General features: G+C 40.6%; 1 protein-coding gene across 1 annotated transcript in view; it reads left to right on the top strand.

The window, feature by feature from the left end:
• PNISR (PNN interacting serine and arginine rich protein) overlaps positions 1 to 18,907 on the top strand; it is a 38,060-nt gene that overhangs the window by 6,895 nt on the left and 12,258 nt on the right. The window contains exons 2-10 of the mRNA XM_019520178.1: positions 5,487 to 5,593; positions 7,285 to 7,470; positions 9,845 to 10,068; positions 11,782 to 11,968; positions 12,212 to 12,402; positions 13,923 to 14,060; positions 14,628 to 14,727; positions 15,420 to 15,473; positions 16,806 to 16,976. Coding sequence (XP_019375723.1) covers positions 5,506 to 5,593; positions 7,285 to 7,470; positions 9,845 to 10,068; positions 11,782 to 11,968; positions 12,212 to 12,402; positions 13,923 to 14,060; positions 14,628 to 14,727; positions 15,420 to 15,473; positions 16,806 to 16,976 — 1,339 coding nt within the window. The 5' untranslated portion in view covers positions 5,487 to 5,505. The remainder of the gene's footprint in view (positions 1 to 5,486; positions 5,594 to 7,284; positions 7,471 to 9,844; positions 10,069 to 11,781; positions 11,969 to 12,211; positions 12,403 to 13,922; positions 14,061 to 14,627; positions 14,728 to 15,419; positions 15,474 to 16,805; positions 16,977 to 18,907) is intronic.

The raw sequence follows: 18,907 nt of genomic DNA on the forward strand, positions 1-18,907 counted from the left end.
TCTAATGTAATTGGAGGCTAAAGTATCCAAAATTAAACTATCGCTGTTCTGTGCATTTGTGTGTGTGAATGTCCCTTTCCATATGAACTCTCTTCTCTGAACATTCACCCAATTGCACCTTCTGATATTGCATTCATTGTTGAGATCAGAGCTGTAGTCTGTTCCTATTTTCTAAATATCAAAATGAAAAGGATTTTATTAGGAAGGAGGTGGATCTTGTGGATCTAGCAAGCAAGAGACATGTCCAAGCCCTCAGAATCTATTTTTACACTGCATTGTATATTCCAGTGTATTTTTTCTTTTCAAGGGTGCTCTGCATTTTCTTTCTGAAAGATGAATATCTTAGAACCTCCCAAAGCACTTGCTCACATATTACAGCAACCTTCTCCTGCAAAATGAGTTTGAAAATGTTCAAGTGCTATCCAGTATCTCTGTTGTACTGTCATACTAGGGAAAGACAGATGAAACGAGGTCCAGCCACGTATCTTTTGTATGGTATTACTCCCATTATACCTCCAGTCTAACCTTAGTAACACAACATATACCTTAAGTTCAGGGGTTCTTTCTACCATCTTTTTAACTTGGACACTCTTTTCCAACCACCTTTTGTTGGTAATGGCTCATGTATCAGTTATTTAATTTGGTACGAAGGAAGTCAGCTTCTTCATCAGATACATTAGCATACCTCACAGCCTGTCAGTTATGGTATTGAGACTCTTATCTGTTCAAGAGATCCATTTTTTATTTTTGAGAACATTATGTTGTTGATTTGGGGAGAGGAAAATAAATGAATGCTGGTTTTATATCGTTAAGAAGTATGGATTGTATTAAAGTTCAGATATGTTTGTTAAAGTCACATAGATATTCAAAGAGTGAATGTTTTTGCTGAAGTTGTTTTTAAAGAAAGTCACATCACTGAACTGAAGGAAATCAGTTATGAAACATCTGGTATGGGAATTTGTTGAAGTGATAAACCAAGCTGTAGGATCCTCTGGAGATGGTATATTTTGTCAGTTTAGTTCATTTCAAGAACTAGCTCATTTAGACTTGAGCATCTCAGTATTAAAAATGTAGGAAATCTTCCTCATCCAGCAATAACAATGAGGTACAAGAGGATACCACTTCTTAGTTCTACATTTGGAAGATTCTGGTAACCCAAATCAAATCAGTTCAGTTGTCTAAGGTTAGACATCACATTTTTGTTTGAAAAATTATTTGGTTATAAATGCAGAACATGTTTTGATAAAGTAATTTCTCATGTGTCCATTACTTTGAAGGTAGTTTTATTTAACTAATAATAAGAATTAAAATGCTTGGGCTTTTGCATTTTAATTGAATTTTGGTTTCTACCTGCAAGCAGTTTATCATAAATAACTTAATCATCTAGTAAATAAAAAGCATCATTTACCACTTTCTAATAAACTAAGTGTTGAATTGTAAAAATCAGAATAAATATGCATGAAACCATTCACTTACGTGTGTATATCATGTGTTTTCCTAGTTAGCAATTAGTAGTAGTGCTAACTTGGTGTAAACAGTATATTTAAATGCAGGTTAATTTAGTGTTCGTTAACCAGTGATGATCAACTTTTCTGTAGGAAAACTTGTACTAACCCAATAACCTGGTTCATATTAATTCAGTGAATTACTTTCAGTCCTATAAGCTTATGACTTCCTTGGACTTAACAGAAACTACTCCCTGTAGGGAAAACTGAAGACCAGTCCAGATTCTTCAGTGTAGGATGTTGGGGGTTTTTTGGTTTTGGGTTGGTTGGGTTTTTTTTGGAAAATATTTGCCCTGGTGGTGGATTACAGTCCTAAAACCATCCTGGCTGGTGATGGAAAGATCAGCAGGGGTGTGGAGGTGGTCTCCTAATAACATAAACCAAATATTCCATCTCACGTGTCATTTCTGGCACCCTGCTGATTTATGACAGCTATGACATCTACTTTCTATAGGGTTTCCCAAAGTTTCATCTTTGAAGGTTTGTTTCATAGGGGTAGTCTTGGATGGCAGGCCACATCAAAGGGGGCTCGTGGGTCCACTTGTACACAGGGTTTTACTGTGAACATGCGAGATTATGGTGAAGGCACAGAAAGCTAACGCTTTCAGCCTCTTCAGTAGCATCAGTTCACTAAAGATATCACCCACAGGATTCTTTCCATTGTCTTAGCTTCCAAATGTGAAACTGCAGAAATTTTAGACAATTTCACACTGAAGACTTAAGATTATCACCTCATGATAAATGAAGATCCAATAGAATGGTCTCTTTTGAGAAATGAAATTAGAAGGAAACCACTTTTCTTCTCTTGGGGCTCTCTCAAGAAAGGTCTCAACCTGCAAAATGAGATTGCAGTTTCATATTGAAAAGTTAAGACCCAAAAGTTAGAATCTTGTCGGACTAATATCTTCAGAAAAACAGGATGAAATTGAGTTAACTTCCTTTTTCATCCCATGATTGTAGATCAGTTATGAAATTCAGTTCTTTTTTAATATATAATATGGAAAAATAGAAGGCATAAGTTCTCAATACAATATCTAGTCCATGGGTCAGCAGCCCCCCGCACGTGTGCCGAGCACGGCACGCGAGGCCATTTTGCTCAGCGCATCACTGCCAGCCTGGTTTCTAGGCAGCTGCTGCCAGCCATGAAGCCCAGGTTGCTCCCAGCAGGCAGCTGAGTGGTTGCAAGCCTTGCTGCAAGCAGAGCAGGCTCCATGGTTGGCAGCACCTATCCAGAGCCTGGGCCAGTTGTAGCCAGAAGGCTGCAAACATCTGCTCCAGGCTCTGGCATTAGCTCCATACTGGTGGGTGCACATGCATCTCAGAGCGGACAGTCGGCAGCGCAACCCTGGCTTCTCCCCCGCTGCTGGCACAGAGCTGACGACTGGGCTCCACAGCCCCTATATCAGCTCCATGCTGGCGGCGACTGCATGTGCACCTCATAGCAGACAGTGGGAAGGCTGTGCTGCCTCAGGCCCTATCCTCGCCATCTACTCCAAGGCACGCGTGCACCCACCAGTATGGAGTTGATGCCAGAGTCCGGAGCAGCTGGCTGCAGCTGGTCCAGGCTCTGGTAGTTGCTGCCAACCACGGAGCCCAGGCTGCTTGCAGCTGAACCCACCTGACTCCCACCCACTCTGAGCCCAGCCCCCCACCAGGATGAGGCTGGCACTGCCCCTTGCCAGGAGCACTGCACCTTTTGCAGCCTTAGCTGAGTGGGTTGGGTGGGTGGTTGGACTGCTGGGCAGGCTCCAGGTCAGGGCCTTGGCCAGCTGCGCTGCAGCCTGTGGGCTGGCTCCCCAGGGAAGCACAGGGGCTCTGGTGGGACTAGGGCATTGTTGGGTTGGACTTTGTCCAGTGGCCCAGGAGCCTGGCTCTGTTCGCCTGTGCATCTGGTTCCTTGTGTTTGTCTGCCTCTGTTTGGTTTTGTGTGTCTATGTGCACACATGTGTCTGGTTCTGGATGTGTGTGTGCTTTTGTCTGTTCTGGGTGTGTTCTGCTTCTCTGTGTTTGTGCACGTGGTTCTCTGTGTGCATATGTGCCTGGTTCTCTCTCTGCTTTCCTTTTTTTTTCTCTCTGTCTCTCTCTTCTCTTTCTCTTATTTGTCTCTTTTCTCTCTCTCATTGCAACATGCTCAACAAAAAAGGAATACACAACAGCAAAGGCAACATTTATGATTATTAAATATACTAATATGCAATGTGTCCTGCCATGTACCCTCCACCTCCCCCCCAGTTTTGTTTTTCTGGCATTCCAGCACCTTCCAAGGTAGATATTGTGGGTTTTTTGGCACTCCGGCCAAAAAACATTGCCTACCCCTGGTCTAGTACAGTGATCATCTTGTTTTTGTGTTACTATTGGTGATCACCATCTACTGGAGATCTTATTACATCCCTGCAGCAATCTGCGGCACATGTGCATATAAAAAAGCCAAAATGGGAATACTGAAATACATTTATTTTTCTTAACATAGCTTAGTTGATGGAAACCGAGGGGGCTGGCACCATGTGACCTGTCACTTCTTTGGGGACCAATAATCATCTGCAATTGATGGAATTTTAGTATGGTACATACATCCACATTTGTTAATCTTGGAAGGGGTTAGATTACTGAACAAACAAGCATAATGGTTTACATTGTCCTTACTTCCGAGTGAAACCAAAATTGGGATAAGATGACTTTAACTGAAGCCTGAAGTCTAATAGCAACATTCTTGTAAGGTAGACTTTGCCATGTGTTTTCAAAGGGCAGACATGTGCCCTTGGCATGTAATTTTTCTACACTACTTTTACAAAAAAGACTAGGTTTATTTGGTACAGATCAGAATGCTACTGACTTGTTTTCTCTCTTCGGTTTACTTGACGTCAGTGGGAGCCTGTACATGAGCAGCAAGGCTGTTCTGATGCACTGTAATTACAGTGCGTTGGAGCAGGCTTGATTAATCGAGTCTGCTGGAGTCTGGTAATTACCGCACTCCAGCAGACTCCATAGTCTCATGTATCAGTGCCCCATGCTTAAAAATGTTGGGGGGAGGGGCATTTTAACTAAAGCTTGTTTGATGAATGTTAGTTAGTGCCCCTGCCACTGTTTTTAAGCGTGGGGATTCTGATACATGAGACATTCTGGGGGCTTTAATTAGAAGAGCTCCAAGAGCTGCTCTAATTAAAAGGTCCACTCTGAAAGGCTGTGTATAAATGCCCAGTGTGTCCTAAAGCAATTCCATTCAGTGGTGCTTTGATATAATTAGGAAACCTCTTTTATATTCTGCAACCTAGAAGACATGAAAGAAATTAAATAAATTCAGGCTTATATTTTCTAGTGATCTTGAAACTGAACTTGTCTTGTTAAATATCCTCAACATTGTCTCTCATCATCCAAGAAGTTTGGTTCTTACATATTTTATATCATATACATGTCTTGAACTTCACTACAGGTCCCACACAAACACACATTGATCATTTTTCAGGATCAGGTCCTTCCTTTGTCAAGTTTTGCATCTAGCTTGTTTCGAGGATTAGAAAAGAAACCGTTCCTCACAAAAACACCCAGGTACATCAGTTGGATTACATTGTCCTATTTTTATTTATAGCATATTCCTATGAAGTTGTAAAATTGAACTAGTTACTTTCTTTACACTTCATGTATAACACTCTCAAAACTTTTTTTGCTGCAGCTTAGATGGATTTTTGTAATTTACTACTTACCTTTATGTAAATTTAGGGAAAATGATTACTCTTTTGAAGTCTTTCGAAGTTTGTTGAACTAAATAAACAGTTTAAACTAGTTTTAATTAACTTTTTCAGTTGGTATTTAGGACAATTGTTATTTTCCTCCAGTAAGCATATTATACCAATATTGCTATTAACTTAGTTTTGCAAGATTTTTTTATTTTTTTGAGCAATTGGGAAATAATGCATTTGAGTGTGTAACATTTCCTAAGTATTAATTCATATTGAAAACAGTGTTGTTTTTGTTTGAATTTAGAATATATAAAGGAGTAAAGATGTGGGATCAAGGTGGGCAGCCTTGGCAGCAGTGGCCTTTGAACCAGCAGCAATGGATGCAGTCATTCCAGCACCAACAAGATCCAAGTAAGTACATGCCTGAGGTTCCACTATCAAAATAAAACTTAATTTTTTTTGGTAAGGTCAGTTTCAACATCTGCATGGCTGTGTTGATTATTACTGAGGTTTTGCATTTCTGATGTTTTTCAGAATAATCAGAATACAAGTAAACTGATTTGTCATTATTGGTACTGAGCTGGCATGTGTTTTAGTTCCATGTTGTCTTTGTCTCTTACTTAAATTCTCAAACTGCACTTCAGCCTAGGTATTATTTACTCATTATAATATCTGCTGCCTATTGTCACTTGTTATAACCACAAGCTAGTTGTTTTGTCTCGGTTCTTCCAAAGATAAACTCAATAATAGAAGGACTAACACAAACTATAACATATGGAAAAAGTCACAAAAATTAATAATACAACAATGTATGCTGAGAAATATAGCAAAGTGAACTCTGTTTATGTTTTTACACATCTGTACAAACAGAGCTGAATAAGGAGTATATGCGTGTGTGTATATATGTATATATAATGTGTGTATGTGTATATGTATGTCTGTATATGTATGTGTATGTATATGTGTGTGTATAATATAATGGATTATGAAGAAGAACTGAAAGAAGTTTGGAGGAGAGAAGATGGAGGGGGGATTTGATAAGTCGTCAAATATTTGAAGCTATAAAGAGGATGGAGATAGACTTGTCCTGTGTTTGCAAAGACAATTTAGATTTGAAGACTAAGAGGAACTTCCTGGCTATGCAGGGGCTCAAGAATTAGAACAGATTGCCTAGAGAAATTGTGGAATCTCCATCCCTAGAATGGAGGATTCTAGCGATTTTCAAGAACAGGTAGACAGATACTTGGCTAGTATGGTGTTATCAGGGCTGATCCTGCCTGGAGCAGGGTGCTGAGCTAGATGTTCTCATGTAGTTCCTTCCAACCTTACTGTCTTATGATCCTGTGATGTATACTTGTCATCCTCGTATCAAGGGCTGCTGCCCCCACCTATGATATCTTTATTATGTATAGATATATATGTCTGTCTGTGTTTTGTGGTTCTTCACTCTGAAGATTGTAAAGTATATCATATCCATTGTTTGCTACGTGTTGGCACATTTCAGTTTGCCTTGGTTCCTGTATTTTTCCTTGCTTTGATTCAAGGAATGATGGTGGGAGAGACTGGCTCATAAACAATAGCAAGTCAGATCTCAAAACAGAACAGAGAACAAATTTTAAGACCACACTAAGGAAGAGTAAGCAAAGAAAACAAGAGCTGTAGGAGTGATGGTAGAGGAGTATGCATATTACAAAACCTGTGGTATATCTATGTTTTATCATAACTATGTACATCTTTCCCATTCTTAAGTCTTTACAAGGTCTGCACCTTTTAAAATTTGAATTTTGTACCCTTTCCCACCAAGAAAGCTTAACACTACCTTCTGTTCAGGTGATAAAGTGCACTCTGAAACATTCCATATGGTTTTATAGAATATATATATAGAGAAACTCCACTTCAGCGAGTATGAACACACATTGAAATGTGTAATGAGCAATAAAACTGTAGTGTAATCACATACTGTGCATAGTATCAATTATCAGCAAGGTAATTGTTGCAGGTGAATATTGTTACCGTATTTTTGTTGAGTGACTATATGTATAACTCATAATTATATTTTGGAAATTTAAATATTGAAATAAATTGTTCTATATTTGTTTTAGGTCAGATTGATTGGGCTGCACTAGCTCAAGCATGGATTGCTCAGCGAGAAGCCTCAGGGCAGCAGGGCGTGGTGGAACAACAAGGAATGATGCCAAATGGACAGGAGATTTCAGGAGTAGAATCTGGTGCAAACAACCATAGCAATTTTCAGGGGGATCCCAACTTCAACAGAATGTGGCAGCCAGGTTTGTTTTCCTCCTCCTTCTAGTGAAAATGTGTTTATACTTTATTTGGTAACCTGCAGTTAACTATTTGTATCTGGTTACTTGTTTCACTTCTTAGTCTCTGGTCAGTAAGAGGTTGGGGCCTGGCACTAGCGCCTCCCTGGCCTGAGTGTTGGCAGTGGCCCTAGGGCAGGGGCAGGCAGTTATTTTGGGCAGAAGGCTGCTTATTGAGTTTTGGCAAGCAATTGAGGGCCGCATGACAGGCAGCCCAGGGCAGATTAATATTAATTTTCTAAATTTTTTAGGGGCCCAGCAGGCCAGATACAATAGCCTGGTGGGCTGCATTTTGCCCACCCCTGCCCTAGGGTCTGCCACTGTCCCCTCCTGCAAACTGGGATTGGTCCCCAAGAGCCCAGTGCTGCCCTCACATGCTACAGTTGTTCTCCAGGGGCCTGGAATTGCCTTCTCCTACCCCTTTGTGCTACACTTAGTCCCCAGGGGCCTGGCACTGCCTCCTTCTGCCCTTGCATGTTGTGATTGTTTCCTAAGGGCTCGGCACTGTTGCCTTCTACCCCTGCACACTGCAGTTGGTCCCCAGGGGACCCGGTGCTTCCCCCTTCTGCCCTCCAGTGCTGAATTGGTCTCCAGGGATCTGGCATTGCCTCCTCTTAGCCATGAGGATTGGGCCCTGGGGCCTGGTGCCACTCCTACTTGGTCCAGTGTGCAGGGCCTGGGGCTCCCTATGAGTCCAGTGCCACTGCTTCCCCATTGCCAAATTTCTGGACTTACAAAGAGCCCTGTGGGCCAGATGACACGAGGCCACGGGTTGAGCACCCCTGCTCCAGAGGAAGTAGACATCTGTTGTCTCCCTGTTGCACGCCCTATAACTTTTTCTCATGGTTTTGACAGACTGTAGAACATGATGTGCCCAACATGTAGCTTATGAAATACTGGCTCAAAGGATTTTAAAACCTTGGAGAGCATGAAAGGGAAAAATATCTGTAAAATGTACTTTTATCATATCAGTCCCATTTTGAGGCTTTTCTGATGCCTTTCCTATCCCACTATGTGCATCCCACCTAAATAATCTTTTCTTAAAACTGACCAAATGTTTTCAGTAAAATGGATCGTTTTCAGTTATTTATAATTTTCTCTCTCTTTTTTTCTTAGTTTGATCGAAGCAGTATAGGGGCTCCCCCCCGCCCCCAAACAGCTAATTTCAAACATGGAAAGACTGAAAACTGAGTTAATGTTTTTTTGCTAAAAGTGTTTTTCATAGCTCTAAACGGATCTAGCATATCATCAGAATGTAATGGCAGTTTGAAATTTGGCAGGGAAGCAGGTTCTAAATCCATATGCATACTTTTCATTGGTCTAGTGAAAATTGCATTTGATTTGACAAAAACCAGGGGAAAACGGTACTTTTTGCATGTGTACGGGATAATTTAAAAGAACAGTGGTTTCCCAAATATTCAAATAACACTATACAAACGAGTCATAGTTAACAGAGCCAAATTTCTATTTTAGACTTTTTCATAATATCACTTACAGTTTTTAGATATGCATAATAAAGGAGTCTAGAATGTCAAATTTAATCCTAATTGTAGTTACTCCTCCTCCCTCTGGTCTGTAAGTTTTCTGCAGCCACCTCTAAGAGGTACGGCATAATCGTATACATAATAACACAATTACAGCACGTTCCAAATATGTGTTTATTTTAATAACTTTCTGAATTGTAAGATGAGGGAAGTGGACATAGAAATGTTAAATCATTATCAAGTAGCTGTTGGATCATGCAGAGAGAAGTTCTTGGATAAATGTAGAAATAAAGAATCAAGACATTTGATCTGTTTGTTAGAGAAAGTTAAGGGTTCAGCTGATCATGATCTCTCAGTACCTGCATGGGAAACAGATTTTTTTTTTTAATAATAAAATGATGGCTCTTTGGTCCAGGAGATTTAAGGTATAATATAACAACATCCAATGGCTGGAAGTTGAGCATGAAGAAAACTATGAATAAGGTGTGCATTTTTAATGGTGAGGGTTATTAACTGTTGAAATAACTTAACTTACCAGAGAATTGTTATAATTTCACTGCCCCTAGAAATCTTAAAATCAAGATTATCATTTAGAAAAAATAGACAAGCTATAGATGAACCACAGCTGTTGGACATTAAGTAGGAATTCAGGGAAGCTCTAATGTAACCTCCATCATAACTGACTGTAGGTAACAATGAGTCTTGCTTTAAAAATATATGACTTTGTATTGACATATTGCTTTCTAAAAGTTCTGGCTTTTTGGCAATCTTGATATTACTAGAATAAGAAAATCTGTGATTTTTTTTTCTGTCCCATTGTTAACCACATATTAAATTGTATTCTGAATCTTAAACAGAATGGGGAATGCCTCACCAACCCCCTCATCCACCTCCAGATCAGCAATGGATACCTCCAGCCCAAGGTCCAATGGAAATCGTTCCTCCATCTGAAGACAGCAACAGTCAGGACAGTGGGGAATTTGCTCCTGACAACAGGCATATATTTAACCAGAACAATCACAACTTTGGGGGACCTCCCGATAACTTTGCAATGGGGCCAGTGAACCAGTTTGACTATCAGGTGAAACATATTTGTTGCTTTAATGTTGTAGACGTGCAGAGTCCCTTCCGTGGAAGTGTTCCTCTAAGAATATCTAGCGGCGACTTTCATTCTTCAGTTCTACAAACAACTACAAAGTCTGTTGTCTGCTAAGATACATTTTACGAAATGTAAAATACCTTATGCATACAGAAGAAGACTTTAGTGTTTTCAGTTCAGCTCTGAGGCAAAACAATATTTTTTCCCGTACTAGTAATGAGAAATGGCTGTTATGTGCAATATTCAAATGATTCACTGTTTTTCAAAATATAATTAATATAACTAAGTTGTGTAAAATCTAAAAATAATAAATAAAGTTTAGAAAATATATTTAAATACACTAGAAAATGTACCGTAGGGAACAGTCCTGCATTTGCAGGGAGATAGACTGGATGATCCAATTGATCCTTTCCATATCTATCTTCTGTGATTCTCTGAATAAACAATTATTTTTAAAAATCCACATCCATTTTTTTTCTTCACTCTGGCAAACAAGTTATGTATAGCATATATAAGGAATAGATGAGGATGTTACATGTGGAAAAATAAAAATCTCTAGATAGAGAAAACTGATATTTTTTTTCTGATTTTTCACAGGTATTGAATGCTCAAACCTTTAAAAAGTATATTTATTAACAGTCTGTATCTTTTGGAACATCTCCCTGTATTCAGAGATAGTATAATTCTATGGAGAAGACTTTACAAGCGCAAGGATTTATTTCTGTTTTCTATCCTGCTTGTCATGGCAGAATTTTAGTGTGTGGCACTGTCAGACATAAGGTGAACCATCCATTTTCAAAAGCTTTAGGATTAGAAAGCCCTCCTGTCTTTTGCTCCTTTCTGGAACCAAATCTTAAAGAAAACTTCCCAAAACTTTGAAAGCAGCACAGAAAATTCTCTTCATAGCAGGTTACTCAGTAAACACAATTTGGCTTAAATGATAGTAAAATAACGAAGCATCTGTTAATATAAATGATCAGATCATATTTGTTTGGAGTTTTATTCCTAAATCTTTTCAAACAGATGTGTTCGGTGGCTATTTTCAGGCACCAAAATGTAATATGAACTCTTGCGCATCAGCTTTGCAACTCTGGGTTGCATGGCAATTTGCTTGGAGCCCAAAGGCTGTTCTAAATACACTTTAATGTACTTTTAATCAAAAACAAGTTTTTACTGGTAGCATCCTTGATCCTGGAAGATGCATGGTCTTGGAATTAACCTGCAATTAAACCTGGCACTTTTGAACTTTGTTTTCAAGATGTGTAGTTATAGAATAGGCTGTTGGTGGGGCCACATTTCAAAATTATGTGCATTACCTCTACCCTTAAGCCCACACTTCATACATGCTTGATCATAGGGAATTTGTTGTTATTGATGTGAGGTAGCTCCTAATGTTCAGGCTTCAGGGGGTTCTGAGCTCCCTTTCAGGTTGATAGTGGCATCAGCATTTACGTTCTAAAAATCTCTTTTCAAAGCTGGAAGTTTGTTAAAAGACATGACTCCAACTGTAAAGCTCCTCATAAATATAAAAATGAAAATTTAGATTTTTGGAACCAGTGTAAAATGGTAGAAAGCCCTTAACCTAGGAATCATGGATCTTCTACTTGCATGGATTTCTGTAGTCCCACTTACACACATACACATGCTATACATAGTATTAAATGTGAAGAAAAATAAACTGCATTACTCTTTCAGCATGGGGCTGCTTTTGGTCCTCCCCAAGGTGGATTTCATCCACCTTACTGGCAGCCAGGACCACCAGGGCCACCAGGTCCACCAACACCTCCAGCACCTCCTCAGAACCGAAGGGAAAGACCGTCATTCAGAGATCGTCAGCGTTCACCTATCACGATGCCTGTGAAGCAGGAGCCTCCGCAGATTGGTACATGTTAACCACTCTTTAATGAAAAAACCTGAAAGCATGATTCACTTTAGAAGTCTTTTGCTTTAAAAAGAAATGTAAAATTTGAAATCGGTAATCACTTTTTGCCTGTAAATGAATAAATAAATAAAGCTATTATTACAAGGTACTTTTTACCAATAATAGCACATAGCATGTCTGGTCTTTTTTTTTCTTTTCTTTTTCTCTCCCCTTCTGATAAAATTACAAATCTCGCCTGTGCAGATGCTGTTAAACGCCGAACGCTTCCTGCTTGGATTCGTGAGGGTCTGGAAAAGATGGAACGAGAAAAGCAGAAGAAGCTGGAGAGAGAGAGAATGGAACAACAACGCTCTCAAATGTCTAAAAAAGAAAAGAAAGGCACTGAGGAAACTGAAGAGGGAGATGGTCCACGGTTACCTCAAAAAAGTAAATTTGTAAGTAGGAGGGTTGACTTTTTTCCAGGTTTGTATTTCTTAAAAGCTGTTAATGTTCATTTATCTCTTTATGAAGAAACTGTGCGTTTCAGTTTATCCACATCACTTTGTTTCTTACATTAAAAATTAACCACGTGTCACTATTGCAGTATCATTTACCTGATTTTTATAAATTTGTAGCAGATAATGGGCAAAACTGTAAGTATAGTCTAAAAAGATGTTTTACCTTTATTTGGTGGTTTTGTGTAAAGTAGTGATGATAAATCTGCCCATTCTTTCCATGTCTGCATAATCTGGCAATTGGCATAGACTTTGACAGAGGTGTCTGTAATAAAGAATTAGATTAAGTAGTGAGTGTCATAGATTCTGTGTATCCACACTTGCAGCACTGAAGCAGTTGAGGGAACCTTGTATTGTAGCAGTTATGTTTCTCTAGTGCTATATTTTCAGTGCTGTGTACTTTTTGCTACAGTACGTTTGCAAAAGCAATGGTTTACCTGAATGGGTGGGATCAGAAACAGGGAAGCTGTCAAGAACCATGAATAGGGGTCTACCGAAGTCGAAATGGCAGCTGGCCAATTTCGCATGCAGATTGTGGGGCTGGCAACTATTTTCATGGGCGGAGCGTGTCAGGGCCTCCTCCCACACCTCCGATTGGCCAGGGGGTTCCAGTGGCTCCACCCTCGCTGCTGATTGGCTGCTAGGGCTACATGTCATACAGCCCCAGCCCATATCTCTGATTGGTTGTGAAATCTGTCTGTCATGCAGCACTGCCCCTCCCCTCTGGTGGCAAGGAGTGGGGGCATATGACAGACAGTCCTCACAGCCAATGAGGGGCAGAGGTGGCAGCCATGTTGCTGTGCCAGCAGCCCTCCCCCATGGGCTGCATGGCCAGGCCATAGCAGCCACAAGAACTGCTGGTTCCCCAAAGGAAGCAAGCATTTTACTTTTGGTGAGTTTGGGGTTTTTTGTTTTTTGGGAGCCTGTCAAAAGCATAGACCCTACACTTCTTTTGTGGAGCTCATGCTTTTTCATGGGGCCTGGGTAAAATCATGGTTTCTGCACAAATTGCAGTTTCAGTAGGTCCCTAACCATGAACTCTGATCCTTTGGTGATTGCTTTGGTCAGCAGATACCGTAGGTTTTTGATAAGAGTTCTGTTCAGTGGAACTTCCTGCCAAGGCTGCCAACAGGCTACCTCATGGTCTTTCCCACTCTGCTTCCTTGTCACCAGCTACAAGAACAACAATGAATTGTCAGCTGTGTATACTGGTCTTGACAGTTCATTCAAGATTCATCAAATCTGTACTTGCAGATAGCGATATGTGGTAGTTGAGATCTGATTTACAGAACTTGTAGAGGGGGTAGAAACTGTTTGTTTGGGGGGGTAAGGTGTTGGAGGTGAGAGAGCATGTTTGAGGACTTCTCTTTGTTTTGATGTGATATTTCAACTTGATTATCCTACAGAAAAACTGATGTTTTAAATCTAAGTGAACCTTAAAATATACAATGTTCTTGTAGGACAGTGATGAGGAAGATGATGATGTTGAAAATTCAGAGGCTGTAAGTGTTGGAAAAGTCAGCAGGAGTCCATCTCCAGCTCCTCCAGAGGAGCAAAGCGAACCAGAAATGACAGAAGAAGAAAAGGAGTATCAGATGGTACAGATAACATAGTTCTCTGAAAAGCGTCTACACCTATACAATATGTTTATATTTTCAGGCATAGAGAAGCTCTTGTACTTTTCTGTGACTGACATTATAATCATAGGCATAACACACATACTGTGATGATTTTATATATGCATGCATCTCTACTATACCATATAAATATCCTCCACTATGTGGAGGTGATAAATGTATATACCTGTCTATATAAATGTTAATACACACTTGCCATATATGGCAAGAAGATAGCTTTATGATGAGCTTAACTTACTTGCTTACATACCGTGCTTTTCCCCAAAAATCAGCTGTCTAAAATTAAGGTGCACATCTTAAGCAGGGAAGCTCACTTTATTTGGTGTTTTCTTGAAATACAGTACATTGGTGAAACTTACAACAATTTAGTTTGGAAATCGAGTCAAATTTAAATAATCGGAACAGCTTGTATTCTTGCTCTGACTTCTGAAATCTTAAACTAAGCAGTTGAGTTTCCTCAGTATAACTGATTTTAGAACGTAGTCTGGAGCCTTTTCCTCTGATCTTATTTATAATTATTTTCTTTAGATGTTTTTGACAAAAATGCTACTGACAGAAATCCTTTTAGATGTCACAAATGAAGAAATTTATTACGTTGCCAAAGACGTACACCGTAAAGCAACTAAAGGTATACTTTATTTTGACTTCCTTTTGTGGATATTTTATATATGCATGTCTTTAGAACACTTAACTCCATAGCAACTGTCCCCCAAGAACAATCCAAGTATTATCCATCAGACTTTAATTAGAAATCAAATCCAGTAATCACATACTGTTGTCCTGTGAAGTGTATTGTGAGTTTCTTCAGTTATTCCATTTCTTTCACATAACTCATTTCTTTAGTTATGATGGTACCCTTGTGTTAACGACTCCTAAGTTCTAGCAATTTCTTACTTCTTTCATTTTATCTCAGACTCTTAATTGATCAGAGGTGAAAAGAGACGAACTATGAATTCTCAGTAATTCATTTGCTTTCACTGTTAATATGCTACTATATATGCAACTGCAGGTGACATAATAAAATTAAACATGTAAATACTGACATCTGAGTTTTATATGCAGATTCTGTAACTTTGAAACTGACTTATGAATATAGATTTGTGTTTTTCCAGTTCGCTGTTAACCCACATTAAGAATTCTAAACGTACGGGGTCAGAAAATCAAGGATTCGTTTTAAATGGATGATGCGTTTTTAATGTTTCTTCTCTCCCCCACAAAACAGCAATAGTAGTAGATTTAACAATACCATAGAATCTCATGACTATGAAATCGTGGCTATTTGTGTTAACATGTTGTTCCTGTTGTTGATGTGATACAAAGCTCCTGCAAAACAGCTGGCACAGTCCAGTGCACTGGCTTCCCTCACTGGACTCGGTAAGTATGTTCCTTATTTTTGAGAGGGGCTTAAAGGGGAGATCGCTCTTGCCTTGAATTTCTAGAGAACTTTTTTTGAAAACTAGACTGTAATTACCAATAATTACTTATTAGTCAGATTCTGATTCTTTACTCTTTTCAAGTAATACCATTGATGTCAGTGGGACTTTGTGTGGAGAAAGAGAAATTATTTTAAACGTGTAGAGTGTCAGAGTCTTGTCCTAATTTTGTAAACTAGGTAAAAACTTGGAAGAGAAACTTGCTGTTTTGGTTGGATGCTTTCCTTCCTGACTCATGTTAATGGGATGTTTTCATTAATTGTTTGAGGAGCAAACTACAGTCTCGTAGAAGGAAATTACTATTTTTATGTATTTCTCCTGTTTTGATCCAACTGGACAGTGTGTTACAGTTGATCTTGTTATAAACGTAATGGTTTAGTGTGCTACTAAAAGAATTCTTATGTTTAGAATTAATTACACTCCTACTGAAAAACTAGACACTTGCAAAGGCTTCTATATTCAAAATTATCCATTTGAAGACATGCAGGATAAGGATTTGAAATCCTTATCTGAGGTGTAATAGCAAAAGATCTTTCTCAACCCTGTCATCTTACCATGATCTAGTAAAACAAAATGTCAGTGGTCACTTATAGTAGTTACATGACATTGTGATATAATGAACTCTCTCACTAGTTTCAATTGTCTGTGTCCCAAATGTTTAGATAGTAAAATTAATATAAAAACTAAAGATCTGGAGAACCTCAAGTGGGAAAAATATAAAACTCCTTTATATCGGATGCTTATTACTTTCTGATAGTCTGTTAGTTAATGGTAGCTTTCTCTTTGTGGAGAAAGAAATTCATTTCTGTTCCTTCTCTTTACTTTTAAAATCCAGTATTTTCACTGTAGAAAATTTGATGGTGAGATTTAGGAAGTCTTAAGATTGAAGTAGTTGAAATAATTTCAGGAATGTCTTCAGGAGCAGGGTTCTGGCCATTTTCCTCTTCTATCAACGTGCTTGGAAATGAATAAGGGATGACCTTGTTACTGTTTCCATAAGGAGCTTGTTTGTTCTTCCATACAATGGGAAAAGTGCCATGATCACTTTTAGATAAGCTGTTCCAGAAGGAGTAAAAGTAAAAACTAAGCATCAATACGGATGTGGGGACCTTGAGGACTCCAGTCAAACAGCATTTGTATTTTCCCTAGAATAAATGTCTTTTCAGAGAAGAGGAAATGAAGGAAGGGCAATGTACTTTCCTCTTTGCCCCACAGAAATATTAAGAACAAGGCTTAACCTTTCCTCGTGATAGACTGGGCTTTATGCACGCAGGTGGACTGGGTGGTTATGGATCAGGAGACAGTGAGGATGAGAGGAGCGACAGAGGCTCTGAATCATCTGACACTGATGACGAGGAACTACGACACAGAATCAGGCAAAAACAGGAAGCGTTTTGGCGAAAAGAAAGAGAGCAGCAACTATTGCTAGAAAAACAGCTAGAAGGTAAATGTCTTTCTATTTAAAAAATTGTGTATGCTGTACAGCATGGTGGGGGAGGGTGCAAGTTTTGCAGTTCAGGAGGTCTGTTGCCCTCTCAAATGCAGCCCCTGGCCTCTGAGAAGTTGGATAGCCTTGCTCTATAGTTTAACAAAGCATATGTGCGGTTGTGATTCAAAACATACATTCCTGGCTACAATGCATAATGCTTTAAAGAAGAAAAAATTAATCAACATGTTTTTTAACTATATAAAAACTAGTGTTGCTTCCCTTTTTTCTGTCTGCTATGTAATATCTATCATGCGTGTTCTTCGTAGACTCTACATTTTCATTTTTAAAAGAACAGATCAGAATAATGTTTTTAAATAAAATATGTTCCTTTAGTACATAACTGATATGGTAAATTCACCTCTGTATAGAGGGTCCGTGGAGCCTGTAGCTCTTTTGTATGGGGCTGAATTTTAACTCTCTTGCCCCGTTGCAAAAGATATTTGCAGGTTAGATACTCTAGGAAGGTGTTCCTTTTCAAGTTTCAGATTATGAAGCAGATTAAGTTCCCTTCCTTGAACCAGTCATCCTTGGTTTTGACAGAGGCATTTCTCTATGTAGTATGTCTTCATAACTTGGTTTCTTGATTTAGCAGTGGGAACTTATTATCACCAGGGATCCAGGTTTTCCGTTAGCAGAGTTCCAGCCTGCAAAGGGGCTACTTGGGGTTGGGGGAAGTGGGAGGAGGTTGATCAGATGCAGGGGGCGCCACGTGCATGTGTGCGCGCGTACAGATGCATGCCGCCAGCAAAACAGCCCGGCAAAGTGGTGCACAGCAGCTCCCCCAGCTGCCTATAGGTAAGTCTATAGCGGGGGGAGGGGGGGCAGATTGTGCCAAGCCCCCACAGTGAGGGGGAGGGAGTAGGGTAGGGTTGGGGCTGGGCTTGGGGGCAATACACAAGGTGCAGGACCAGGGTGGGGATATGTGGCCACAGGGCCTAGCTGGAAAGTGGGACAGAGCTATGGACAGCCAGCAGGAGGAGAGGCTGGTGGGAGAGTCAGCTCCCCACCATTGTGTGCACTCCTGGGTCACCATAGGCAATGTACTGGGGGCTTTGTGGGGGGGCATGCATGCCCACTGCTGGGCACAGGGCTGCAGTCTGGCTGGACTGGCAGCCAGCAGGAGCTGCCTCTGTGGCTCAGCAGGCAGGACCCAGTGTGGGAGGGTGGAGCCGGGTGGCAAGACTGCCATAGCCCAGCTGCTGCTGGTACTTTCCTCAGGCTGCCCGTGCTGCTCCCAACCCACCTCGCTTCTGGGGTAGAGCCACAGCCCAGCATGCAAGCAGCCAGCAGTGGGGAGGAGGCGAGGGCAGCATACTTCTCCCATTTCTCTCCTCTCAGTCTGTTACTGTTCATGGTGCTGGAGGTTTGGCATTACTCCATGGTGACGTGGCTGGCACGGGAGTTGTGGTGGAAGCAGAAATGAGTCTTGCCTGCTAGGCCATGAAGGCAGGTGGGCTGCAGAGACGGTTCGTGCCTGGTACTGATACAGTCAGGCTGCAACCCTAGTGCCCCACTGTAGGTGCAGAAATCTGGGGGGACACATGCCCCTCCATGCTTCCCTGACACTACAGCAATGGCATTGCCTATGGTTGGGCACCTCCCTTCCCCACACGTACCCTCCTCTTCCCCACACACTGGGGGGGCTGCAGGTAATGGGTTGGGAGTGAGAGGCACCAATGGGGACAGGGGACTGTGAGTTGGAAGTGAGGAGCACCAGTGGGGATGGGGGGGCTGAACATCAGGAGTGAGGGGCACTGGCAGGACCAGAGGGCTATGTGTAGGGTGTGAGGAGCACTGGTGAGGGTGGCGATCCTGTGGGCTGGGAGTGAAGGGTACTGGCATATCAGGGCTGCTCTGCATTTGCTGTGTGCACATGGGTGTGCAAG

The sequence above is a fragment of the Gavialis gangeticus genome, unplaced genomic scaffold (genome assembly GCF_001723915.1).
Source record: "Gavialis gangeticus isolate Ggan-Ray unplaced genomic scaffold, GavGan_comp1, whole genome shotgun sequence".
Taxonomy (NCBI): domain Eukaryota; kingdom Metazoa; phylum Chordata; order Crocodylia; family Gavialidae; genus Gavialis; species Gavialis gangeticus.